This window comes from Syngnathoides biaculeatus, chromosome 14, assembly GCF_019802595.1.
Source record: "Syngnathoides biaculeatus isolate LvHL_M chromosome 14, ASM1980259v1, whole genome shotgun sequence".
NCBI classification, from domain to species: Eukaryota; Metazoa; Chordata; class Actinopteri; order Syngnathiformes; family Syngnathidae; genus Syngnathoides; species Syngnathoides biaculeatus.
Window position 1 is genome coordinate 19,396,652 of NC_084653.1, and position 27,796 is coordinate 19,424,447.

The window sequence follows — 27,796 nt, forward strand, 5'->3', positions numbered from 1 at the left end:
GCGGATGAAATAGGGAAGTGAAGAAAGTTAAAGTGAAAGTTCTCACTCAAAGCCCCTTTCGAGAACCTACAGTTTTCAATTTATCACCTCGATCTCATTTTTCTTGTTATTTTAAATGAAAGAGGGCGTAAATAAACGATGCAAATGACGCCATTTGATGACACGTGGGTGCCTTTTGATTAATGCAACAGAGTGGGACATCCCCCTCAGGAGCTGAAGAGAAAATCTTGGATCGGTGCGTCCGGCTTTTTGGGTCCCGACTTGAGCGAGCCCGACGTCAAAGTGTTCGAACTCCCCGTGGAAAAACAAAAACAACACAAATGAAGCCGATCGACGAGTCGTCGCTTTAGCCCAGCGGGGTGGACTTCCCAGGCGGCGGTCAGGCTCGTCGCCCCCACCACCGGTGGTCCCACCCTTGCCGAGATATGTGGTTGAACCCGGAGGAAGTGGCGCTGAAGAACGCGCTCAAGCTTTGGATCACCGAGCGGAGCAATGACTTCTTCCTGCTGCAGAGGAGGAGAGGCCACGGGGAGCCCACCGCCAGGATCAGCGGTCGGTACAACCTGTGCGGTGCACCTGGGGTGGGGGTGTGGGGGGCGTGCTTTGGCCCGTGAGGTCCTCGCAATACTGAAAGGAAAGGACTCAAGTTCCTCAAAGTCTGCAAAGCTGTCGCACGAGTGAAATTTCATGACTATTTCTGCCAAGTATTGCCATACTTGGGATTTAATGCCTCTTTTAGGACAATAATTAACTATTTGCACATTGCTTTTGCCTGTCCAAGAGAGTCCAGAGATGACCAATGTGTTTTCTTCCAGGGCTGATATACCGATACCAATTTTAGTCGTCACGGATAACCAATATTTGCTTTGCTTTTCAGATTTACAACGTTATCTTTTTGTTTAATCTTAGAGAATGGACGTCTTTGTTTTCAAAGTGTAACAAAAAGTGATAGCTTGAGGCTCAGCAGCATATCTTCCGAAATCAAATGGAAAAAACCTCAACAAATAATTACTACCCCCAACTTTTCTACAGTGAATATCCATCCATCCGTTTTCTTAGCCGCTTATCCTGACGAGGGTCGTGGGAGTGCTGGAGCCTATACCAGCTGTCATGGGGCAGGAGGCGGGGTACACCCCGAACTGGTTGCCAGCCAATCACAGGGCACACGGAGACAGACAACAATCACACCTTGGGCCAATTTAGAGTGTCCGATTCATGTTGCATGTTTTTGGGATGTGGGAGGAAACCGGAGTTGCCTGGAGTAAACTCACGCAGGCACGAGGAGGGCATTCAAACTCCGCACAGGTGGGTCGGGGATTGAACCCGGGACCTCAGGACTGTGAGGCTAACGCTTTCCAGCTGCTCCCACTGTTCCGCCTATACAAGTGAATAGTTTTCCATAATTTAAAGTAAAATTACTTATCTCCTTTTTACGTTCAAGCAAAAAAGTTAACAGTATATTTTATAATGTTAAGTGAAAATTGAAATAAATAACTAAATATTTCCCTTAAGTTACCAGTTTTAAACGGAAGACGTAGTGACCATCGATTTTAAAAAAGATGCCAATATATGTAAAAATGCTGAATTTAAGCTTAACTTAAAGCCTGCAAGTCAACATCCGCCCTAATATAGGCGTCACTTTTTGCATCACTTTTGCATTTATTCTTTTTACCCTTCAAAGTTAAAATGATGCAAAATGTTGCACGAGGGCCTTCGCTTGAAAATGGCGAATCTTCACCCAGCCTTGCTGCCAAGTCATGGGCAAAGAAGCTAAATGTGAATGGCACTGACATATTTTAGGAAGCAGAGAGCTCACAAAAGGTTTACTTGGTTGTTTACTTTCAGACTTGATGGGTGGCCAGGGAAGGGAAAACATTCCGGAATGTTCCCCTTCCCTCGGAGGCCTTTGTGCGCGTTGCTAGCGCCGCTCCGGCGTCACGCCTTCGAGCGGTTCAACTTGGAAGGTAAAAGAAAATAACGAAAGGGAGAAATGACCAAATAAGTTCTTTTTTTTTTACCTTCAGAAAAAATTCTTCCTAAAAACAAGTCTGCTGTCGGTATAAAAAAAAAAAAGGAAGTTAACCACTGTTAAAAAAAGAAAAAAGTAAAACCACTCACCCTATGATGACACCCATCAGACATGTAATCGAAAATATGTTTTAAATTAGGGGTTTCAAACTCATTTTTGTCGCGGGCCTCATTGGAGTTCTGGTTTCCCTCAGAAAGCCATTATGACTGTGAAACCATAAAAATATTTAACCGTTTCATCATATTTCCACATGGAATTTATAAACTACTTTCAGAATTGGAAATCAGGGGTAATGGGTTTTTCAACCATTTTGGCAACACAAAAATGCTCACAATACCTCTATGTTATCATTTATGACATGACAATTTGAAATTTTGGTACAAATTTCAACAAAATTCGTGGCAGTCAAAACGCATGATTTGCCTTGACGGGCCACATAAAATCAAGCGGCGGGGCGGATCTGGCCCCCGGGCCTCGGGTTTGACACCTGTGTTTTAAAGCTATGATCCGCGACTCTTTTGTAAAGGGGGAAAAAAGTCGATTTGACAAATTTTGGGTGCGCAGGCCTCCTGGTGGGGGCGCTGGATACGGTGCTGGACTCCAACGCCAGGGTGACGCCCTTTCGAATCCTCTTCCAGATCCCAGGCTCGCAGATTAGTTGGATCATCGCGTGCGGTAAATCCACCCGAACCATATCCATTATTTTTGTGTGTGTGTGTGTATAAGTGTGAGTTTTTATACTCATCTCGTTCTCGATTTCCTTCCTTTCGTGCACGCCACCTCTCCCAATCCGTCCAGGAGCTGTCATGGAGGAAGTGAACAAGCACTGGGATTGGCTGGCGCACAACCTGCTGCACTCGCTGTCCATCTTTGAGAACAAGGAGGATGTGGCCAGCTTCGTCAGAGGAAAAGTCAAGGTGGGACAAAGAAGGGAATAAATACAAGCGAAAGGCACCACCGGAAAGAATTTACAGACTCAAAAGAAAAAAAAAAAGTCAGCTACATGCTTAATCACATACTGGACGACGTGTGCATGTCATAACTTCACTAGAAAGAGATGATTCCTTGGCAGTTAGTCACAATAACTGAGATCTTGTACAACAGAAATAAACAAAGATGACGAGAAAGAATCTGCAGTGGTGCCTCGGTTCTCCACCACAATCCGTTCCAGAAGGCCAGTTGAAAAGTGAAATGTTCGAAATCTGAAGCGCGTTTTCCCATCACAATTAATGGGAAATGAAATAATACGTCCCGTGCCTAAAAAATATGTTTATTTCAAAGAGATTTTTTTTTTTGGGAGCTTTTCCTGATAATAAACTGCATAGTAGAAATACATGTATAGTTTAAAACTCTATATAATTAAATCATTCTAAGAAATATAATTGGTTTTTGCTTAAAATGCATGCTTTAGTAGTAGAGTAAGCTAAGCTGGGAGTGCATTGCAGTAGCTGTAGCGACTCGGCCACCGGCCTTGTAAACCTTTTTTTATTAACAAAAGTGCAGAATAACTTTAAACAAGCAATAATGTGTCTTGTAGGCCGGAAATGATGGTAATCCACAAAAAAAGAAATCCATGTGACGATCGGTGAATTGTGCGCGCAATGTAATGTCATGAGATGGATTTCCTTGCTAGTAATTCATCACCATCACCTTGCGCCATAGAAAAAAATAAGGGTGACGAAAATAAACCAGTTCGTGGTGGGTGTGCAGGGCCTGATCGCCGAGGAGTCCCGCGGTCGTCAGGCCGCCCAGGAGGACGAGCCGGAGAAGTTCCGCGAGGCTCTGCTGAAGTTTGAGCGGCACTTCGGGCTGCCGTCGTCGGAGAAGCTGGTCACTTTCTACTCGTGCTGCACGTGGAAGGGACGAGTGCCACGCCAGGGTCTTCTCTACCTCAGCATCAACCACATGGCTTTCTACTCTTTCCTGCTCGGGAAGGAAGGTGACGAGGCCGCCTTAATAGATTGCGGAACCTCAGCTCACGTAGTGACCCGTTTTAAAACAATTCATTGTTCCCCATTTTAACAATCAAATTTGAACTTTTCTTTTTTTATTTCAGAAATATATTGATTACATTTTTCATTGTGTTGATTTGAATTCTCATAATGAGAGATTTTCAGTTTACCATTATGTAATCGGTTAATTAAAGGTTTAAAATAATTGTAAATAACATTCATAAGTATTAATTTAGTTCGTAATTTTAAAATAATCATCTAATTTTAATAATACAACATTTGTATTTGATTGAATTGGTTATTTGATTTTAGCAGATTTAGCCTATTTAACCCGTTTGTTAATTGTGATTAAAAATTGAGGGAAACTAACATTCACATTTATCTATGCATCAAAATTTTTTACACTTATTTTTAATGTAATTGATTAATGAAATTATTAATTATAAACAATTTTACAATTACATCAGATTTTTTCCAATTATTTTATTTAATCATAATTAAATGTATTATTAATAACAATTAGGTATTTTAGGTACAAATTGTACATTTTTAATTTCACGTTTGGTTTATTAATAGTAAATTTAAATAAGAATGTGTCTAATTAAAGAAAGACAAATATATGACATACCACATACATTTCTTAACCTGATCAACAAATCTTCCGACCCATTTGTGCGTTTTGAAAATTAGATGAGGCCCTTCAGCATACGAGAGCGCGGCACTACTGTGACGTTCTCGCCTTCTTTTCGCAGTCAAGTTTGTGATTCCCTGGGCGGACGTGATTCGACTGGAGCGGATCTCCGGCGGCTTCATGACGGAGGCCGTCCGGGTGAGCACGAGGCGGCGGCAGAGGGACTTCTCGATGTTCCTCAACCTGGACGAGGCCTTCGGGGTGTTGGGGCAGCTGGCTGACATCGCCCTGCGCCGGCTGCTGGACAGCGAAGGCCTGGAGCTCGATCGAGTGCTGCAGCAGCCGACTCGCATCACCAAGAGGTCAGACTTTATAGTTTACTATTACCAATTTGTATGTCTGCTTCACATTTAGTAGTAATCTGACAAGTCTTGTAGGAGTACTGTCATTTCCGGACTACAGAGCGCACCTGATTATAAGCCTCATCAAGTACATTTTTAAAAGAAAAAGCAATTGGTACATACACAAGGCGCATGTGCCAACATTGAAACACGAGATATTTACAAAGGCGGTACACAGAAACAGTTTTCAAAGTTTTAATCATATACCTTAGCCTTTCTTTCCAAATAGTACCTGTAACGCGGCAATAACACAGCAGCAATACGCTAGCACAGCGCTAACGCTAGCACAGCACTAACAGGGCCGGTTAAAAAAAAAAAAACATACCGGTAAAAGTCACTGGGACTCGGCAGTACCACAGCAGCAACATGCTAGCACAGCGCTAACAGGGCTGGTTAAAAAAAACATCGGTAGAAATCACTGAGATGCGGCAGTAACACAGCAGGAACACGCTACCTCAGCGCTAACACTAGCACAGCGCTAACAGGACTGGTTAAAAAAACATACCGGTAAAAGTCCCTGAGACGCGGCAGTAACACCGCAGCAACACGCTAGCTCAGCGCTAATGCTAGCACAGGGCTGGTTAAAAAAAAACATACCGGTAAAAGTGACTGAGACGCGGCAGTACCACAGCAGCAACACGCTAGCACGGCGCTAACAGGGCCGGTTAAAAATAAACACCGGTAGAAATCGCTGAGACGTGGCAGTACCAAAGCAACAACACGCTAGCACAGCGCTAACAGGGCTGGTAAAAAAAAAAACACCGGTGAAAATCACTGAGACGCGGCAGTAACACAGCACCAACACGGTAGCTCAGTACTAATGCTAGCACAGCGCTAACGGGGCTGGTTAACAAAAAACATACCGGTAAAAGTTACTTCCACTCCAAATATATACTTAACAAATTTCATGGTGATAGGTGAAGTTGGTGGCACAGTGGAGTGACCAGTTAGTGTTGGCCTCACAGTTCTGAGGACCAGGATTCGAATCCCGGCCTGGCCTGCGTGGAGTTTGCATGTTCTCCCCGTGCCTGCGTGGGTTTTCTCCGGGCACTCTGGTTTCCTGCCACGACCCTAAAAATCTGCATTAATTAGAGACTCTAAATTGCCCTGAGGTATGATTGTGAGTGCGACTGTTGTCTGTCTCTATGTGTCCTGCGACCATCGTGAGGATAAGCGACTCAAAAAATGGATGGATGGATAAGTGACGCTAGCTCCAGGGGCTGAAATCTCAAAGTCATGATCTTCTGTTTAGGGTCCTGGAGGAGCAGGCATTGCGTGAGTACGTGCTGGCCCTGTTCCGCCTCCCTCGCGCCGAGAGGCTGCACGAGGTGGCGTCGTGCTCGGTGTGGACGCCCCACGCCCGCTGCCACACGGCCGGCACGCTCTACACCACCGACAACTACTTGTGCTTCTCTAGCCGAGAGGAGGGACAGTGCCTTCTACTTATTCCCCTCTCGGAGGCGAGAATTTGAACTTTTATTGTTGCGCTGTGTCTAGTGAGAATTGATAAAAGGCTAACATAATAGCAGTTAATATGCTAACACAGTAGCAAGATCGCGATCCAAGTACGAAAGGTGCTAGAAGTTAATCTCACATGCTATATAATTGTAACAGTTGATAGGCTATAGAGCTCGTGCACATGACGTCACCATTTTCACGGCGCCGTATAGCCGGTCAAAAAGAGCTGCTTGACAGCGTGGGGGACATTGAACCGGATCAGAACATACACAATGGCCGAGACTTGTTGTGCTGTTATTTGTCACAACAGACGAGACAGAAATTCAAAGAGATCATTCTATGGAATAGCAGCTGAAAAGAGCAGAAAAGATCGATGGATTTTTGGCAATTAAACGTGATGGATGGTGCCCAACCAAATACACACGACCGTGTTATGCGATCATTTCACTTCAGGTAGGAATTATTTAAATTCATTGGATTGATTTAAGAAAGATGCGTTTAAAAAAAAAAAAAAAAAGACAGAGTTGTCACCAATGTACACAAAGTGTGTTGCGGCCACAGGTTAATCTTAGGTAAACTTCTGCCCGACAGATGTTTTTTTTTTTTAATATGCATTGTTCTCAAATGAGTCCTTTAAAAAAAGAAATAAACAGTCGGTCACACAGAGGTTTACATAGGTTGTGTGGCCGCAATGTGCTTCCGTGTACGGGGGCTGAAGCCTATCCCAGCGGTTCATTTTCTTTTTTTAAATACGCATTGGACACATTTGAGAGCAATGCATATTAAAAAAAAAGAAAAGTCTGTCACAGAGAAGTTTACCAAAGTTTAACTTGTGGCCGTAACGCGCCTCCATGTACGAGGAGCCAATTCGCTGTCTTTTTTTTTTCCAATCATAATTAATGAATGCGAGTTTGTGTAAAAGCAGGGGTCATTTATTTAAATATTGGTATTTGTATTGAAAAAATCCGAGTGGCTCTATCACTATGTGGGATTTATTCTTGATTGAGAACAGATCCAGCAACAAAGTATTTGTATGCGTCTAGACTTTTCTACACATTCAAACTCTTCCGTGTAAATCTCAACGACTTACTCACCAGATCCATGCGTAGGTCCAGTTGTCCAAGACGAGCAGAAGCGGGCTAGCAGACCAATTTCTTATCGGTGAAAACATTGACTTGAAGTCATTTTTCCACATACCTTCGTTTATTATCACCTTCTAAATGTTTAACGGTATCGGACAAAACTCTGGGCATCATGCTATGAGATGTATTTTCGCGTCGTCTCCAACCGACTTAGCATTGATGAGTGGTTTGTTTGACCGGCACTTCCGGCCAGTGACGCGAGATGATGGCGTAGGTGTACGAGCTCTATACTGTTACAGATGAGGATTTCATCTCTTGACATGTACTCAGATCTTGTTTCAAATGAGTTTTGATCAAATGCCAATATACATAAAGTGGTATGCTAACATATAGCCAGATAGGAACTTTAGTTCAAATGGTGAAAATGGGCACATTGGTGATTTTTTTTTTATTTATTTTTTTGTATCTTTTCCTATGGTCAGCTATTTTTTTTCTAGACTCTTTCTTGCTTGTAGTTTGATTCTGCTGACAATTGCAGTACTATTTAAAAAAAAAAAAAAAAAAAAAAAGACTTCCTCAAATGCTACCAGGTGCTGTCTGTGGAGAAGGCAGAGAGCACGTGCGCCCTTCCCAACCCGATGATCGTCAGCGTGCGCTCCAAGAAGGCCTTCCAGCTCATCGAGCTCCAGGACCGTGACGACCTGGTGGAGAGTCTGGAGTGCAGGCTGCGCTCGCTGCACCTCAAGCAGTCGGCCTTTCGCGGCAGCCGACACGCCACGAGGACTGCGGTACCGTATGCTTGTTCGGCAGTTATTTGATCAAAAAACAAAAAGTAGCGAAATATATTAGTCAAATTGTTGATTTCACTAAGTATTTAAAGTATGTATACAGATTAAATCAATTACATGAGATAATAAATGGAATGGTACGTTTAATAATACATAAATTATTAGCGGCATAGCGGTTCGGCATTTGCTAATTCACCTATTTGCAGAATTTTGGGGGGAAACCTGTTCCCCATTTTTTTATGAAAACAGCACTTGTTTTTTTTTTTTTATTAATTTACTAAATGAAATTAATGCCTAAATAAAAAAATGTGAACAATTTTGGGGAAAAATAGCTCAATTAATGTAACATTACAGAACTCTTGATCATGTAAATCAGGGGTGTCAAAGTCATTTTTAGCGCGGGCCACATTGTAGTTACGCTTTCTGTCAGAGGGCCATTATGACTGCTTGAATTGAGCCATCATTCAATTTATACATGAAATTTAGGAACCAGTTTTGGAATCAGAAATCAAGGTAACGGGTTTTTCAACTATTGTTGGTGTTTGCAATCCCTCGTCATCATTTGTGATATGACAGTTGGAGATTATGGTACAGATTTGAACAAAAATCATGGAAGTTGGTACACATGATTTGCCTCGGCGGGCCGGATCTGGCCCCCGGGCCTTGAGTTTGACACCCGTGACGTAAATGGTCGGTGGGGCAGATTTAAGAAATTCTGCTCACCCACGATTTACGCTAGCGTGTTGTTGACGTTCCCGTTTCTCATCAGTGCTCCCCCAGTCCGTACTACACGTTCTACTACGACACTGCGTGCTCGGATGAGGAGGAGATGGAGGAGCAGGTCCTTCGGAACACTGTCAATAGTGAAGCGCTCGTGACAGCTTTCCAGTACAACACTCCGGGAAATAACGACGACAAGGTGAGCTAAAGTAGCCGCATCAATACAAAAGTGCCAATCATTAGTATTAGCACACATAGGGCGTCCCAAGCGCTTTACTTTTAAATCTTAGTGCGCAATATTGCTCATGACACAGTCGCCACATCATTTGGTCAAAGTGTGCTTTCAATTTAAATATATCTTAAATAAATCAAAAGAATGAGCAGGTTGAGCCTTATTTTTGAGCTTTTCCAAATTGTTTGTAGGTAATCTTACTCTATATAAACTTTGGACTTCTGGCAGTTAACAAATGGAAATAAATGTTGTTATCCTAACTGACCTAAAACAGAATAAATTTAGTCTGATTTAATGTCAGACAGGGAGTGAAAAAAAATAGTGTACATAAATTTGCGGTTTCAACCTTCTATACTGTAGTTCTTACGATACATCAGTTTATTGCAGAATTGCTATACGTATTGATTGATACTATTGACATTGCAAAATATCTTTTCATGAGTGATTCCGTGAGTCCCATCGCTAATTGATGTATACCAAATATCCTGACGTATCGCAGATGGTTTTCTTATAATTATCGCACAAACGCTGCATGGCGATACTATTGGCTACGATGGCAAAATATCCGATATCGTTCCCATATCGTGGATTTGTTCAGAAAATGGAGGCAGTGAAAGAGAAGATGTGGGAAGATCACTTCGCTGAGTTTGGCCGCGGCGTCCACATGTTTCGCACCGACAAGGTCCAGCGGCTGGTCGCCATGGGGATACCCGAGTCACTGCGGGGTGAGCTGTGGATGACGCTCTCGGGTGAGAAGGACAAGCCATCCACTTTCTATATGAAATTGCTCACGATCAGCGCATGGGATGCTAACATGCTAACAGTTGCTGTGGTAACGATTGGCAAAATAGCAGCCTTGGAAGCGTTGGTGGGGACTCCACATGTTGCGCTGTTGTTGTTTATTGTTTCTAATTAGAATTGATAAATTCAAATCATTTTTTATGCTGACATATAGCAAGATAGCAATTTGAAGAAGATTTGTGAGGATAAAACAACTTTTAGTCTCTTACTGCTTGTGAAAATGTTACCAAGTGAATATTACCAAGGTGTTGACAATTTCTTAACCGAAGATGCTAAATGCTACAATCCGAGTACCAACACGTTTTATTTTTTTCCTCCCGCAGACGCATCTTCCGATCTGGACTCGCACCCGGGCTACTATGCCACCCTGGTGCAGACGTCCATGGGCCAGACCAGCCTGACCACAGACGAAATCGAACGGGACCTCCACCGCTCCCTACCGGACCATCCGGCATTCCAGAACCCCACCGGCATCGCCGCGCTACGGCGCGTACTCACCGCTTATGCCCATCGCAACCCCAAAATCGGATACTGTCAGGTATGTCTGACAATATTGGTGAGATTTTATGGCCTATTTTAGTCAGGCAGTCGAGGAGGATTCGCTGAATGGTAATATACCCACAATTGGTATGCTAACATTTGTCATGCTAACACTTAGCAAGATCTCCAGTTGCTCGCACAAAATGTGCTTAGGTAGTTTTGTAACCATTTTACATCTTACCTTGCGGTCATGTACAATTTTTGTTAAGAATTGCCTAAACGCTAATGTCATCAGTTGCTACGCTAACACTTAGCTTTCTGATGCTAGTCGATGAACATCCTGGCATCAGTGCTCCTTCTCTACGCCAAAGAAGAAGAAGCATTCTGGCTGCTGGTGGCCGTCTGCGAGCGGATGCTTCCCGACTATTTCAACCGCCGGGTGATCGGTAAGCGGGGGGTTATTAGCTAGTGTTAGCACTTGGTTCATCTTTAGCGTGAGGAAAGTACTGGCAGACTGGCTACGATTTTGCATTCCACGCTGCAGTTACATATTATTTCTAATGACATTTGATCACTTTCAAATGCTAACAGTGGGTATGCTAACATAAGTAAGATACTAACCTAAATACTAAAGGTAGTTAGGAAGACCGGTTAGGATTTCCCATCTTGCCCTGTAGCTATTTTTGATTAATAACGAGAATTGACCAAATGGCAACATGCTAGCATTAGCATTGCAATGACTGAATGAGGATTTCTTTGGCTTTCCTCCCTTGCAGGTGCCCAAGTGGACCAGTCAGTGTTCGAGCAGTTGATCAGCGAGTGTCTCCCCGATCTGACTGATCATTTTCCGGACCTTTCCACTTTGTCTTCGGTGTCCCTCTCCTGGTTCTTGACCATCTTTGTCAGCGTACTTCCCTTCCACAGTGCCATCCGTGTAGTAGACTGGTTCTTCTTCCACGGCATCAAGGCCATCTTCCAACTGGCTCTGGCCGTGCTGCAGGCCAACGCCGCCAGCCTTTGCGCCCGAGTTGACGACGGACAGGCGCTTCTGGTCCTTGCTAGGTACTACAAGTGATTGCGGTTAAATCCACAGGGATGATGACGGTCTGGAAATTCACAGGTATCAGTCGTATTAAAAGTGGGAATGTGAAAAAGCAGGGAGTGGTCTAGTTTTGAGCACCTGGAGTACTTCACAATGCAAAAAAAAATCACCCACAAGCGCTTGAATTTTTTCATTTATGATGTTAGCCTCACCTCAAATGCGTACATTGACCCTACCTATTGGCCTGTTGCAGTTTTCTGGAGCATGTCGTAAGCGACCAGTCGGATCTCGCCGAATTCTTTCAGCTTCCTGCAGATGGCGGCAACAAGATGGCGGATACTCCTGCTCCGGGCCAGACAAACATAACACAACTTATCAGTGACGCCAATGAAGTGAGTCACTTGTGGCTAGCAGCTAACTGGTGAGCTAGTTAGAAGAAAAAGTATTGAAGATTATATACATCAAGCCAGATGTTATATGAAGAGAGATTGCACTTCATGTATGCTCTCCCACTACTAGTACTGATAGTTTTACAGCACTGACAGATTCTTAAAAGGTGTTTTTATCCATCTTAAAAAAAATCATGGTACCGACCATCTGTGCTAAAAATCCTAACAGTTGGCTAAACCGAAAGCCTTGGTTTCTTAAAACAGATGATTATGATGTCTTTTATTTAATTATTGGGCGGGCATGTCATGCATGTTAGCAGGTGTGCTAACAGTCAGCTGTGAAAGAAGCCATTTGATCTAAAACAATATTTTTTTTGTAAAGAGCGTTTTAAAAAGTATTCTGTAAATGATTTTGCCAGCTCTCATCAGTGCTAAAAATGCTAACAGTCGGCTTACCAGGAAGCATAGCCCATTTAAAACTTACAGAAAAAGTCATTTACATTCATTATATACAAGTTACCTTGAGTAAATGCATTCATAAAGTGACTATGAATACCATAATTCCCGGCCTACAGAGCGCACCTGGTTATAAGCTTCACCGAGTACATTTGTAAAGGAAATAGCATTTGATACATATTGTACATACGCCGCAGCTGTGTAAAAGCCGCAAGTACCCACATTGAAACACAAGATATTTACAAAGACAGTACACAGAAAGAGTTTAACGCTCGTACAGCGCCAGTGTGGCACTAATGCTAGCGCTGATGCTAACACTAACACTAACAGGGCCGGTTAAAATAAAACTTACTGGTAAATATCACTGAGACATGCCAGTAACACAGCAGCAACACGCTAGCACAGCCCTAACACTAGCGTACCGCTAACAAGGCCAATAAAAGTCACTTCCACGGCACATATATTCCGACGGTCTCGTTCTTACCTTTTCCACTCGAGTGCCCCCTTGCGGCTGTTAGACAAAAATGCACATATTAGCCGCATCACCGCATAAACCGCAGGGTTGAAAGCATGTGAAAAAAGTCGCGGCTTGTAGGCCGGGAATTATGGTACTACCTTCTGTGGTAATAATGCTAATATGATGGAGAAGACAAACCCACTCAAATCTGTTAGCTTCCAAAATGGAGAGTTAGCCAACTGGTAATTAACAATGAATACACTATCGCTGTCTCTGTCAAAATAAAAGACATGGATTTCCCCTCCAACATAAAAGTCTTTTAATGTAATTTCCTGGTCAGAGGTTCGGCGATCTAACAGTGAGGAAGATCGAGAGGCTTCGCTGTCGACACCGGATTCAAGTTCTGCAGGCGCACGAAGACACCACCAAAGAAAATGCTGTGAGAAAAGATGTGTGAAAATATATATATATATATATTTTTTTTTTTTTAATAAAAATGTTAATTGCAATGTTGGTGTGTGTATTGAAAGTTGAGAGTGGTGACGCCGGACGTTTCCATCCCCGCGGAAGACCTGGCGGACGTTTATGACCTCTTTAAGGTATATCGTTCTTAAACACTTCAGATGATTGTAATCATTTTTAAAAACTGCGTTGGTGATCACGAACCTAAAAATAGTCATGAAATAGTGATAAATGTGCTTTAAAATTATATAGAAAATCCAATGTGCAATCAGAACCAAAAACTAAAAAAGTCAAATGGTGTCATGTGACTGGAGCGGCGTCTGATGTCTGTTCATCACGCGGGTATTTTTGAAATAAAAAATGACATCTTTTCATCTCCAGAAAGTACAATTTTCTTATTGCAATATTACATCCTTGAATTTGTGTCGGTCTCACCTTGTGTCATCATCATCATCCCGCCTTCCCATCCCAGACGGAGCATTTCATCAGTCTGTACTGGGGCGACACCAGCGCGGTGGCTGCGGCCGAGGCGGCGTCGTGGCGACGCGGCGCCTCCTACTTGGAGCGGCAGTACCGACTGGACCTGGCGCAGTTCAAGAGCCTGTACGGGCTGCTCGCCCCGTGGCCGGCGGGCGGCGCCCAGCGGAATGCCGACGCCTTGGCCCGGCGCACCTTCGCCCTTTTGGACTCAGAAGGACATCATCTGCTCTCCTTCAGGGACTTTGCCCTCTGGCTAGGTGGGTCGAGTGGGGTTTTCCTCAAAGTTTGGCATGTAGAATTAAAACCGGTGGTGTGAGGTTGACATTTTTTCAGTTCTGGTAACACAAAGGATTTTCAATTCGACTTGGTAAGCCAAAAAAGGCGAAGTGCAAAGGAAAGACATACAACACCGTGACTAGCAAGAAACCTTGCATATTACCGAGGGCCCGATTTTCGTGACATGTTAACTTTTCCCAAAATACGCTGTGAAGCACTTTCATCATAACATACCAAAAAACTAAGCATTTTTTGGTCATAAAAACATTCAATTTTAAGTCTATCAGTCAGATACATTTTGGGAAGTCAGGACTCGCAATGGGAAAATACATGCTAAACGCAATGTTCATTTGTTGTCTCTGCGACGTCCTATTTCAGACAGATTTGAAAATCAAATTCACTTTGCAGAGTTCTGTATTATGAAATTCATCAAAAATTTCACAGAAAATGTGTTTTCTTGCTTATCCACTGATGACGTTTGGGAAAATATTGACATCGCTTTTTCATGACAAACCGTCGGCCTATAAAGGTGAAACAGAGAGTGAACAGTGAACAGCAAAACTTTGTTCAAATGAATTAAGCGCATCAGGAAAAAAAAAACCCCACAAACAAACTTAAACAGTGTCAAAGTGAATCTTTCTAACTTACCTGTGGAATATTTTATCACAGCCACGAAACTGGCGATTAACGCACAGGTCGGGATGGTTGTTTTGGGAATATCAAGATGGCGTATATCTGCTTTTGGTGACTTCAGTTTTGGTGGGCAATGAGCTATCCATTTTTTTTTTTTTTAAATCAGTGGTCTGGCCTACTAAGCGCTGCGCTAGTGTGTTACTGCCGTGTCTCAGTGATTTTTAGCAGTATGTTTTTGTTTTAACCGGCCCTGTTAGCGCAGCGCTAGCCTTAGTGTTAGCGCGGCGCTAAGGCTAGCGTTAGCGCGACCTTAGCGTTAGCGAGACAGCGCTAGCGTTTAACTCTTTCTGTGTACCGTCTTTCGTTGTAAATATCTCGTGTTTCAATGTGGGCACTTATAACCAGGTGTGCTCTTGTCGGTCTGTAATTACGGTATTCTTCTCATTGATACTTGCCACACGTGAAAAAAGCAGTCAGGCACAGAGGCAATTCAAAAGTGGGAAAGTTGAGGAGTGGTCAAAAAACGTCAAATGTCACTCGCCTTGTCTCAAATGTAAAATAATCTTTGTATTATGATTGTCGTTTTTTTTGTCGTATCAGACATTTTGTACTGCGGGGATCTGAGCGACAAGGTGAAGCTGCTGTACCGCCTTCACTTGCCCCCTGGTGAGTCTTTTCCTTCCCTTCCTCGCTTTTGCGCCGCTCACCCCAACCATAATTTTTTTCCCAATGTTGTTGTTTTTTTTTCTTGGCAGTTCTCACAGACGGCGAGGAACGCTCGCCCTCATCCTCGTCTGGGATGAAAACGGCGCCGGTGTCTTCGAGCAGACCTCTCTGCGTGGGCGGGGCCTCAGGTGGGATGAAGATGGATGTGATGGAGAGATGGGCTCGGTTGTGCACTTGCGTTACCTTCTCGTTGTGGCGTTTGTCGCCTCAGAGGAAGGACGCGCCGACGGGAAAGGGGAGGCCAAGGACTACCAGGAGCAGTTGAAGCGGATGCTGCAGGACTTGGGGGTGGCCAAAGACAAGGAGAAGAACAGCCACCAGCCCCTCCCCCTCATGAACCAGGTATTATAAACTCTTATATTATCGTTTCACTGTGCGCATACAAACAAATGAAAGTACACGTAAAGCTATGACTATACTAAGTACTACGTATATACTATATATAATATACTATGAATTATTTGCCAAATAAATGTCTAGTTATTAAAATATTTGATATAATTCCGTCCTTATATTTCATTGTTGAGAACTACTAAAACAAAAATTTATTTGGATTTTAGTTTTTAACTACTTATTCTATTCATTTCAATTTTAATTCAGTGTGAATTTAAATGTCAGATTGTTACAGAATTCCTCATTTAATTGTTTAATGCAACTCTTTGTCTTATATTTGAACTATAATACTTTTAAAATGTATGTGTGTTAACATTAAAAACATAATTTAATCTTTTAATCTTGCCTATTAACAATATTTGTTTTTACAAAATGTGTTTTTTTTTTAGATTTTCAAAAATATTTGTTCTTTAAATGTTGGATCATTTTTTTTAATTACAAAAAATGCAGTTCACTTTTAGAATTGATTTTGATTTTAAATTATAAATTTTCTTCACATCTTGATTTAGTTTAATTAATAATATTAATAAGACTTATTTAATTTATTAGTATTTATTCAATTAAATCTGTCTTTTTTATAAACAATATGTTGAATTGTTCACTGTTTGTAATTTAAAGTCATGAATTTGATATTTTAGTCATTACATTTTTATGGGCTTAAACATTTTTTTTTCCAAGAAAAGAATTATGACAATTTTGTTAAGATCAGTTGCAATGTATGAAGAATTAAGTCAGATTTTTTTGGGAGGAGGAAAAATGTCTTTAGAATAAGAATTTAAAATAAGGTCAGATTTGTTTTTTTTCTTCCGCCCCACGGTAAAAAAATGAATATTTTGAGTATAATTGTAAAGTTGAATTTTGTGTGTCGTCAGCGCGAGTTCATCCAGCTGAGCAAGGCGCTGTGCAGCTTGTTCCACGGCGACCCCGACGAGAACGAGCTCTTCCAGGCCATCGCCAAGGTCACCAGCCTGGTCTTGCAGATCGGCGAGGCCACCGCCAGGCCGGCGGGACCGGACCGGGACCGGTCGCCGGTACCCGAGAGCGAGTGGACCGTAAGCCTGGCGCAGATCCTGGCGTCTGTGCTGACCGAGCAGACGCTAGTTAACTTCCTGGAGAAAGCGTGCGACCTGACGGGCCGCATTGCTGCCGCCAAAGAGAAGCAGTACCAACAGAGGGCGCCGCTGCTCGCCCTGCAGCACGCCCCCCGCCGCTAGGGCAAGTCGTTGGCCCATCCGTCCAAATAGACTAACGCCTTCGAAATTCACTGTGAGGTAATTACAATTTTTCTACACAAATATTTTTTAACTTGCGTAATTTCTCAGCCTGCATGCACCTTCACATGTTTTTTTTTTTCTTTGTTTGTTTTTCCACTACCTGGAGCCAAACTGTGCACAAAACTTTATCATAACAGCAAAACACTGGATTTGTCTTTTTTTGTTTTTTAAAATAAAATGTATGCTTTCGACAATGAGAAGGTGCTCTTTTTTTATGGAAAAAATGTCCCGTTACATAACATAAAGGCAGAGAAAAGTACAAAAACCTATTTGAAAAAAAATCATTTAATACATTTCAAAAAGATCCCTGGACTATAAAGTTCAGCAAAAAAAAAACAACCTTAAATTATGTATTTATTTATTTTCTTGGAATATTATGCCTTTACATACGGAAGCGTATTGCTGCCCCCCCCCCAAAAAAAAGTCGCTATCACGTTAAAACGTAATGTTTTCCATTATAATGTGTTCAATTAAACGTTATAACGTGAATCATTTCATGTTAGAACACAATTCATTTCACATGATAACATGACATGTTTCATGTTATCATGTGAAATGAACCACGTAATAGCATGTAATTTATCACATTTTAACGTGAATCATATCACGGTAAAAGCCAATAAGTTCTACGTTATAACCTGGAAAAGTTGTCAAGTTGTTGCGACCCTGTGATCACTCACATCCTTCCAAGGTGGCACGTACAGGAAGACACAGCTTGAAGTGGACTCTCATTGAGTGTTGCACAAAACATGGATTTGGTGAGCTTTTTAAGGGGTCGTGGTGTACCCGAAGATTGCCTCTTACGCATGGAGCAAGAACATGTTGTAAAGTAGTAGAACATGTTGTAGGACCGGAAATGCGTTTTGGGGCGCGGGGTGAAATTTAGTTTCTACGTTATAATGTGAAACCAATCACGTTATAACGTAGAACATAGTTAGAATGTGAAAGATTCACACTATAACATGAAATGAATTATGTTATAATGTGAAACATTTCACGTTATAACATAAAATGATTCGCATCATAACGTGAAACACGTTATAACATGAAAAGTGAAACATATGTTATAACGTTATTGCAACCTTTTTTTTTTTGATGTGGTAGCAATACGCCTCTGTATTTAAATCTAGAAAACAAAATGTTAGAAAAAACTTTTTTTTAAGATACAATTTATCTAGATTTTTTTTTTTTTTCAAGTTTTTCCCAACTTGACAAGAAACACCACGACAGGCCGAGTACTGCAGGAAGTTGGTTTTTATTAGCTACTGGCGAAGATTTCGACTTTGCCATTGAAAACCAAAATACACACCGGACTAGTACCTGTACTCGTAGTGTACTACTACTGTACTAGTTAGTGGGCTAGTTAGTGGTCAGGGTTCAGTTCAAGGAGGGAAACTGGAGCCTTTTCATTTCCGACGAGAGCTTTGATGGTGAAGGGGGACATCGTTTGATATGTGACACGATAAAACGAAGAGTAGTCTGAGCCAATTGTTTCACCCACTCCATACAACACTGACGATATATATTATTTTTCACGTTTATGATTTATACACAGTAGATGGGTCAGGCCGCACGGAAGAGAGAAGCGACGTCATGTCGGAAAGAGTCTCATCTGATTTTTTTTTTTTTGGGGGGCTTCACAAGTGACACACACAACAGGCGACAAACTCCACAAACAATTAGCACACACACTTTGTTGTTGTTATTACGTTTAGACGGCCTCCACGTAGTTGGCGGGCAGCATGCCGGTCTTGCCGGTGCGCTGCACCGTTCCGTACATCCAGCCCTCGTCGATGGACTGCACGTTGACGATGACGTCGCCGTCCTTGAAGGTAACCTCGTCGCTGTCGGCCGCCAGGTAGTCGTACATGGCGCGCACCGTTTTCTGCAAGCGGGCTCAAGCGTTAGGACCTTACCTGGAGGACGTCCGGCGAAAAATCTCTCGATTGAAATAAGCCATAAAAATATTCTCGAACTTTACTTTATGTTCAATTCTCCCACAAAGCTATGCTGGTTGATGGAGACTAAAATGTGGCAGGGGGAATAGGACCTTAGCATTATGTTCATAATTGAAAAAAAACAATGTTGGAGTAACGTAATTTCCAGCCGACAAGCCGCGACTTTTTTCACACGCGTTCAACCCTGCGGTTTATCCGGTGATGCGACTAATTTGTGCATTTTTTTCTAACGGCCGCGAGGGGGCACTCTAGCGACAAAGGTAAGAGTGAAACCGGTGGAATATATGTGCCAAGAAAATGACTTTTACCGGTCCGGCCCTGTTAGCGCTTCGCTAGCGTGTTACTGTCATGTCTCAGTGATTTTTACCAGTATGGTTTTTTTTTTTTAACCGTCGCTGTTAGCGCGCCGCTACCGTTAACATTAGCGCAGCGGCGCCAGTGTTAGCACAGCGCGCTAGCATTAGCGCGGCGGCGCTGGTGTTAGCACAGCTCTAGCATTAGCGCGTGATGGTGCTAATGTTAAACTTTGTTTAAGAAGTGACTTTTACTGGTCCGGCCCTGCACTAGCACGTTACTGCCGTGTCTCAGTGATTTTTACCAGTGTTTTTTTTTTTTTTTTAATCGGCCCTGTTAGCACGGCGCTAGCGTTAAACTCTCTGGGCATTTGCGGCTTTTCCACAGCTGCGGCCTATGTATGTACCAAATAGTATTTCCTTTACAAATGTACCAGGTGAGGCTTATAACCAGGTGCGCTCTGCAGGCCGGGAATTACAGTATGTGTTACATACTCCAGTAGTGGAGGGATGCGAGGGGATGGAAGAGACAGTGGTCTGCTGGGTGGCCACGGATGAGGACCTCTGCTGCAGCTCCACGGTCTTGGCGTGCTGGTAACCCGCTAAGAAAAAAGCACAGGAAGTCACGTTTACGTGTCAGCAGTCAAGCGGGATTTTTTTTTTTTGGTCATTAAGTCGAGCTTCACCCATGGAGGAGGTGACGAATCCGGAAGAGGTGACAAATCCGTTGCTGTAGAGGGACGTGTGGTGGTCGGGGTCCTGGGAAATCTCGGATTTCTCGTCCGCCTGGCCGCTGAGGGCGCTGGTGGAGCGGGAGTGCTCCTTGCTGCGACGCTGGGCTTGGACTAGGGTCAAAGGATAAAATTAGAGACTCTGGAAAGGCACTTTTGAGGAAGATGGTGTCTTGTGGTACTACTAACTGTGTGGTCTTGGTTCAAATTTGGAGGCCAGGGAACTACCAACTCAGTTGCAAATGGGTAAAAGGATCAAGACCCGGTTGGAAAGTGTTCTGCAGTGTCATTTCTGGTAACAATATTGTTAATCGGACTCCCATTGACTCAAGTCAATTCTTTGTCGTTCGGGTACTACGCTGACCAACTACCAACACTGGCTTGAAGAGTGTATGATGACCATGGGCCAGACCTTCTCGTCTGATCAGAATCTTTCTGGCGCTGGAGTGTGAGTCCTATTGACTTGAGTATGAGTCCTTTAAGGTAACGTCTTCTGGTACAACCCCAGCTATAACCAGATTTGGTTCAAAGAGGTGGAAGGTTCATGGACCGCACTGACTTGTCTTGTGAGGTTGACTCGAAGATTCATTCTTTGAGCTTGAGGATTCTGGCGGTACATCAACCTACTACCAAGTCCGACTCAAACATGTACAAGGAAAGGACCATAGTCAAGGCTTGCTTGTCAAAAGAGGAACACGCCAGAAGACCAGAACTCATTACCAGTGTCATTGGCACCTTATTTAGGTACTTCTTATTGGGGGGTGGGGGAAGGGGGGTCACCCATAAGGCAAAATGTCTTTATATCTAGGACACGTTCACCCGAGAAACATGCGAGTCAAGATCCAGACTTACCTGACATCAGGTGCAGACTCCTCGATTGGATGTTGTCCTCGGCCGGGTCGTAGTCAAACACTGAACCGGGGTTGGTGCGCCACACTCTCAGATCTAAAGCGACGCAAAGTAGTCCACTGAGGGATTTAGCCCATTTCATTGAACCTTATCAAGGCTGAAATGTAAACTCAGAAACTTTGACTATGAGGCAGACCTGGTAGCCAAAACCTCTGCTGTTATGTTTACACAGCAAGTTCTCAGAAGCGATTCAAATTTATCGGTATGACTTTCATATTGAAGTACAGCGCCTTGAGGAGAAACTGATTTAATTTTAGATCACTGAGTTAAGAGCTCAGTTATTGGAACAAATTAAATATACAAGTCAAAGTAGCACAGTACTGTAAACCAGGCGTGAGAGTCTCGGTCTAGTAACCCTGAGTGGGCTTACCGGTGATGGTCTCCTGGTCTTGGTCAACGGCACGCCTCCTTTCCATCTCTACCACGCGCCTCTGGATGCCACGGTAGCTGATATCGCTAAAGTCCTGCATGTTCTTCTTCACGCGCTCTGTTATCAGGTCGGTGGTGGTGGGAGTAAAGCTGCCCTTGGTCTTCTCGAAGTCCTCGTGGTATCGCACCTGAAACCCCGGATAAGGTTCACCAAATGCGCTACATCGATGTACGGGGACTCGAGTCTTTGGAGTTACTCCCGCCTCTGTGACACAATACCCAACAAGGAATAATTGCATGTCTTACTCCAGATATGATGCGCTGGGTTTCCCTGACACGCCTCATCTCCGGGGTGTCCAGAACGAAGGCGGCCCTGCCCTGGACCTGCTTGCGGAAGCTGTCGGAGTACAGAACCTGGCGGAAAAGTAGGGCAAAACAGTGAGGCTCCTTTGAAGACAAATTTTAGCGTAGCCACCCGAATAGCGGGGAGCAACGGGATCTCACTGACTGACGAGAGCGACTCAGGACATTACCGGGATACAGGATCAATGGGTTAGTGTATTTAAAAGCATGAATATGCAAATAAACTTCTCAAAAGAAATCAGCAGGGGGACAAGAAGATGTAGTTTTGCATGGCAAAAGAGGTTAGTGCTGTGGAGGTTCACATACGAGACGACTATGATGGAGGGGCAGGGAATAAATACCAAGAACCAGTGTGAAGGATTTAGCAGGATCCAGTTCGTTGATCCGTTACTGCACGCGTCATTGTATCATTCCAATACAGTGGACCTGTTTGTTTTTCCAAAATAAGAGTGGGGACTGAAAATGTACACATTTGAAAAAGCTTTTCAAAATTGTTTTTAAAAAAAAATGCCTCCATTCCAGAAAGCGTTAGTTGATACAAAAGGATAATTGGAAAAATTTTAAAAGCCAATAATCCCAAATCGAAATGGCAAAATTGATGCTCCCCAAAACGTTTATGGATTTATAGATATTCAGTGTTTTTCACCTGCTATTGTGGTGCACTTGTAGTATTTCTTTAGGAAGTCGCACTGCCACCTACTGGCCAGGTATGTACGTTACAGCCGATGACGTAATTTAAAACAAGACTGCGCACTCTGCATCCAACGTTGGTTCCGCCATGGGCAATAGGATGTGACTTCCGGTCAGGGTAAAACGCTTGGTAAACAATACACATATTGTTATAGAAAACGATGGGATAAATCTATATACTTGGAATGTTTTGGATCACTAGAGACACGAATTAATCAATTTTTATCCTACGTCATTGGTTACAGCATTTTCAGACATTTTCGGAAGTGCACTTGAACAGCGGGCCTTAGCAGTTCAAAACTGTCGTAAATGTAACCAACGATAAAAGTTTAAGATGATTTCGCTTGAAGTTCTGAAAGGAACAGTGAAAACCAATGCATACACACCCTCAAAAAATATTTGAAGTTTATCGCCATTCAATAGATATTCCTATTCGCATTTAGTGCACATTTGTATTTTTTTTTTTGGGGTGTTTTTTTTAAGTCACACGGACACCTACTGGCCTGGCATACAACTTACAACTGTTGAGACATTTTTGGATGGCAATTGTTTTGACATAACACGATCATTTCACAACTGTCAAGTCAAAGGACGGCGCTGAATCCTGCACACTGCACCTGGACTTGACCAGGACGACACGTTCGTTAGACAAAAGGGGTGAAGTTGGAAAGGAACATGATTTTTGCTGTGCTTCTCAAGGTACCGAGCTAATGTTCTCTTGGTTCCGTTTGACCCGCTCCATCTCTGGAGTGAACACCACCGGGGTTCCCTTGGCCGAGCTGTCCTTATAAAACACCTGAAATGGGGGAGAAGGGGGGGCGGTGGTCAGACACTGGGTACCAAAAAAAAAAAAAAAATCACATAGCAATAGGACTACTTTCAACAGAGGAAGCTTCCAGACTATTTGGACAGCTCACTAAAAGAAGAAACCTTGATTTTCTTTATTTTCTAAATATTTTATTAATGAGATAGAAGTGATATCTGAGAAACTGGTCCTATAGAGCATTGTTCATTTATGCATTTTTAAAAATTTGTTCTGTATTCATGTTCTACAAGAAAATATTTTAACTTTTTTATAATAAAAAATGAAAATAATTTTAAAAAATAATTTTGTTGGAATTATTTGACGTTTGCCATTTTAATTATATAAAACAATTTGTTCTTTCATTATAATTAATCAAAAATACAATTTAAAAAGACATTTACTTTATTCAGTATTTGTCTAACCAATTAAAAGTAACAAACATGAGAATAATTTATTATTAATATTATTTTCCATCCATTATCTAAGCCACTTATCCTCACAAGGGTCACAGAAGTGCTGGAGTTTATCTGAGCTATCTTTGGGAGAGTGGTGGGGTCCACTCTAAACTGGTCACCAGCCAATTGCAGAGCACATTCTTACTCACATTCACACCTACGGGCAATCTAGAGTCTTCAGTTGACCTAACGGGCATGTTTTTGGGACGTGGAAGGAAAGCGGAGTACCCGGAGAAAACCCACACAGCCCAACTCCACAGGATTTGAACCCCAGGACTCAGAACTGTGAGGCAGATGTGCTCATCAGTCATCCACCATGCTGCCTATTATTACTGTATTTTTTTAAATTTACGTATCAAATAATCAGTGAATTAAATACAATTAGAATGACAAATTATTTTTCTTTTACAATTAACTACTTTACTGGACATTTCACATTTTTCCCATTTATTTTATTAATTATAAATAATCCCCCAAAATTTGAAATGTTCTATTTTCAGCACACAGTAGAACCGATTCTTTTTTTAAAATGTAAAAATCAAATGCAGGCTTTGCCATTCCCTCCTATGGCGTCATTCAAGGTGACAGAATCCAAAATGCTCCTCACACATCAGCAGGTTACGTAAAAGATGAGATTTGTAGTTAAGTGGCATTGAGAGTTAGGCAGTGGGCTGGAGGGTGGTGCATGGGTAAGTTTAAGAGGTGATGGAAGTCTGTGTTAGGGTTTAAGAGGTGAAGATGGTTCAGGAAAGTCTGCGCCTCGGATGAAGCAAGATCCAGCGTGATTAGATTTGGAGGTGAAGCGAATGGGCCCTATCTTCCACTCTTGTTAGGCGCGCGCACACATTTTTTTCGGGACGCGTTCCACTACCGAGCTGATGTGCCTCTGGGTCTGCTTGACCCGCTTCACTTCCGGCAGGTCCGGAATGGCCGTGCCGCGATCCAGGGAGTCCCTGTATTTGATCTATCCCAAGAAGGTACAGAGCAAGTGTCAGTTCGGGGACAAAAACAAAAAAAAGATCGATAAAAGACAGCACCCCACAAAACAAACAAACAGACGCATAAATAAATAAATACATAAATAAACAACAGAACATTAAGACAAACACTGGGTAAGACTTTGGATCAGACTGTAAAGAATTGTTGTAGTGGTTTTTAAGGGCAGTGAAATGAGCCAGAGGGGAAGTCGGGTGATACCGTGCTAATATTTAGCTGGTTGCGTCTAACGCGTTCCATCTCTGGCGTCTCCGACACCGACGTGCCTCGTCCCACGTCTTCCTTGTATTGCAGCTTTGGAACGAGACAAAAAAAGTAAAATAAATCAAAGACGGTGACATTAAAAGTGGTTTTATGAAGAGACAGAACCCGACCGACACTAGGATTTGTGGGTATGAACCTCGTGTGGTCATCCAGCTACCATTGCTGTTCTACTCTTTGTGTTAAAATTGCTAATTTAAAGACATAAAATGAACTTGACATAAAGGTACCTAACTCAAAGGTGCCTGGGGAAAAAAAAATATCACAGACCCACAAACACAATTGAACAGGTCAATGATTTTGGCTAGAAGCTATCCTTTTGGCAGAATTTGACCGAAAGCTGTTAATAGTATAGCATGTGTTTGAAATTCTACCATATGTATGATGACCAGCCAGTTTTATCAATAGTATCAGTCGGGATCTTGCCGAAAAACTTCAAAGCAGGCAATTTTAAGAAATATGGAAGGGATTAAAATGAGAGAAAAGTCAGTTCCAAACCACAGCCAACATTGGTGAAGAGAATCTTAGAAATGAAGATGTGAAGTACGGGGCTTCTGAGTTGGGAAAGGCATTTGGGGAAGGTGAGAGGTTTGTAGGGGATGATAACTGCAAAGAGGTTAAGCGTATTGGGACATAAGAAGATCTTTCCGCTACCGAGCTAATATGCTTCTGGGTTTCTCGGACCCGCTTCACCTCGGGGAGATCTGGTATGGCCGTGCCTTGACTCAGAGAATCCTTGTACTGTATCTGCCCGTTGAAAAATATTACACAGGTACAGAGTCAAAGACAACTTTAACATCCAATCACTCACAAAGTTAGTGTCAATCTCAATACAGGCAACCATGGTTTGTTTTCCAAAAAGATGATTATATCCTGTTGGTTATTTCGGGTTTAGATCTGATGGATAAGAAAAACATGACTAAAGTATTATGTGAACAAGGACCCAGTATAACATGCTTTCCCAAACTATAAATTCTCTCTAAGAAAACATCACTGAAGTCAATTTGTTGGAATGAAACTAGCTAAAACTGTGAGTCGTGAACCAAACTTTGTGTCTGTAAACTGTGTAACAAGTCCTTTCCAAAAACTACTACTACTCTCAATCGCTGGTATCTTTAATCCCAATGTGCGTCATCTCTTTGTATCCCCTTTTCAGAGGAACTCAGACAAGTTTGGACTTTGGAATGACTGACGTTGGGACACTCCTCCAACATTACAATCCTTAACGTTGGAACAAGAAACTAATCAATGGTTGCTGTAATTTTAGAGATTTGACTTCTGTTGTGCTAAATAAGACAACAGCATGGAGTCAAGTGAAGTAACCAATATGTTCTAGAACTGCATCAGTACCAATAATAGTCCATATAGGCCTTTAGTGGGGACAAAATTTGAAGTCCATTTGATCACGAAATCCACTAGTTCGTTTCTTCCCTTGTACTTGGTTGACAGTCTAATCTTCAGAAATGCTGTCCCCACTAAATTTATGAAAACCTCTATGAAAGACTTGGTATGATACTAAAAGGTGTGGAGAAAATGTTGCTAAACTTCTAAAAGTCATACTTACTAGATAATACTGTAACAGGATTGGTTGGATGTAAAACTCTAAATGTAAAAAGGAATTTCAAGCAGGCAGATTATTTGAAGAACTATGAAAGGTTATCGTTTGGAGAAAAGTCGAAGAGGTAGGAGTGATGACAAGAATTTTAGTGAGGATGGAAGATGGGAAATACTAGACTTCTGAGTTGGGAAGGTGAGAAGATTGCAGGGCTGATGACCGTAAGGAAAGTAAAGAGAAGGGATCAGAAGGAGATCTGGTCCTCTACCGAGCTAATATTCTTCTGGGTTTCTCGGACCCGCTTCACCTCGGGGAGATCTGGTATGGCCGTGCCTTGACTCAGAGAATCCTTGTATTGTATCTGCCCGTTGAAAAATGTTACACAGGTACAAAGTCAAAGAAAACCTTCACATGTATTCACTCACAATGTTAGTGTCATTCTCAATACATGATTTGTTTTCTAGAAAAATGATTGTCCTGTTGGTTATTTTGGGTTCAGATCTGTTGGGTAAGAAAAATATGACTGAAGTATTATGTCAACAGGGTCCTAGTATAACATGCTTTCCCAAAATATAAATTCTCTCTAAGAAAACATCACTGAAGTCAATTTGTTGGAATGAAACTAGCTAAAACTGTGAGTCGTGAACCAAACTCTGGTGGCTGACTCTAATACAGACTGGCCTCATTTTTAATTGCTGTTTAGTTTTTTTTTAAATTTCAGAACGTGGTCTGAAGACTCAAGAAAACATGACTGAAGTTGTTAACGTGTCGGAATGAAACTAGCTAAAACTGTGAGTCGTGAACCAAACTTTGGGTCTGTAAAGTGCATAACAAGTCCTTTCCAAAAACTGCAACTACTCTTAATTGCTGGTATCTCTTTTTCAAATAAACTCAGACTAGTTTAGACTTTGGAAAGACTGATGTCGGGACACTCCTCCCACATTAGAGCCCTGAATGTGGGAAGAAGAAACTAATCAATCGTTGCTGTAATTTTAGAGATCAGACTTGTTGTCCTAAAGAAGACAACAGCGTGGAGCCAAGTTAAGTAGCCAATATGTTCTAGAACTGCATCAGTACCAATAATAGTCCATACAGGCCTTTAGTGGGGACAAAATTTTAAGTCCATTTGATCACGAAATCCACTAGTTCGTTTCTTCCCTTGTACTTGGTTGACAATCTAATATTCAAAAACTATCCCACTAAATTTATGAAAACCTCTATGAAAGACTTGGTATGATGCTAAAAGCTG

At 42.3% G+C, this 27,796-nt stretch overlaps 2 protein-coding genes across 2 annotated transcripts in view; one reads left to right on the forward strand and one right to left on the reverse strand.

The window, feature by feature from the left end:
• Positions 1 to 17,362, forward strand: LOC133512332 (TBC1 domain family member 8). Its single transcript, XM_061841853.1, has 20 exons — positions 1 to 552; positions 2,594 to 2,704; positions 2,828 to 2,946; positions 3,740 to 3,968; positions 4,734 to 4,974; positions 6,266 to 6,473; positions 8,144 to 8,341; positions 9,111 to 9,260; positions 9,892 to 10,042; positions 10,418 to 10,632; positions 10,903 to 11,020; positions 11,351 to 11,636; positions 11,870 to 12,008; positions 13,259 to 13,357; positions 13,449 to 13,517; positions 13,853 to 14,117; positions 15,370 to 15,435; positions 15,525 to 15,623; positions 15,707 to 15,837; positions 16,761 to 17,362. The coding sequence occupies exons 1-20, from the start codon at positions 426 to 428 to the stop codon at positions 17,100 to 17,102; spliced, it is 3,363 nt and encodes a 1,120-aa protein (XP_061697837.1). The 5' UTR covers positions 1 to 425; the 3' UTR covers positions 17,103 to 17,362.
• A 1,039-nt stretch (positions 17,363 to 18,401) lies between these two features.
• The window catches only part of neb (nebulin), a 74,920-nt gene continuing 65,525 nt past the window's right edge, over positions 18,402 to 27,796 (reverse strand). Inside the window, exons 132-142 of the mRNA XM_061842271.1 lie at positions 26,816 to 26,908; positions 25,647 to 25,739; positions 24,933 to 25,025; positions 24,607 to 24,699; positions 23,179 to 23,271; positions 21,729 to 21,836; positions 21,424 to 21,610; positions 20,997 to 21,089; positions 20,100 to 20,258; positions 19,909 to 20,015; positions 18,402 to 19,047 (exon numbers count right to left, since the gene is read on the reverse strand). Coding sequence (XP_061698255.1) covers positions 18,874 to 19,047; positions 19,909 to 20,015; positions 20,100 to 20,258; positions 20,997 to 21,089; positions 21,424 to 21,610; positions 21,729 to 21,836; positions 23,179 to 23,271; positions 24,607 to 24,699; positions 24,933 to 25,025; positions 25,647 to 25,739; positions 26,816 to 26,908 — 1,293 coding nt within the window. The 3' untranslated portion in view covers positions 18,402 to 18,873. The remainder of the gene's footprint in view (positions 19,048 to 19,908; positions 20,016 to 20,099; positions 20,259 to 20,996; positions 21,090 to 21,423; positions 21,611 to 21,728; positions 21,837 to 23,178; positions 23,272 to 24,606; positions 24,700 to 24,932; positions 25,026 to 25,646; positions 25,740 to 26,815; positions 26,909 to 27,796) is intronic.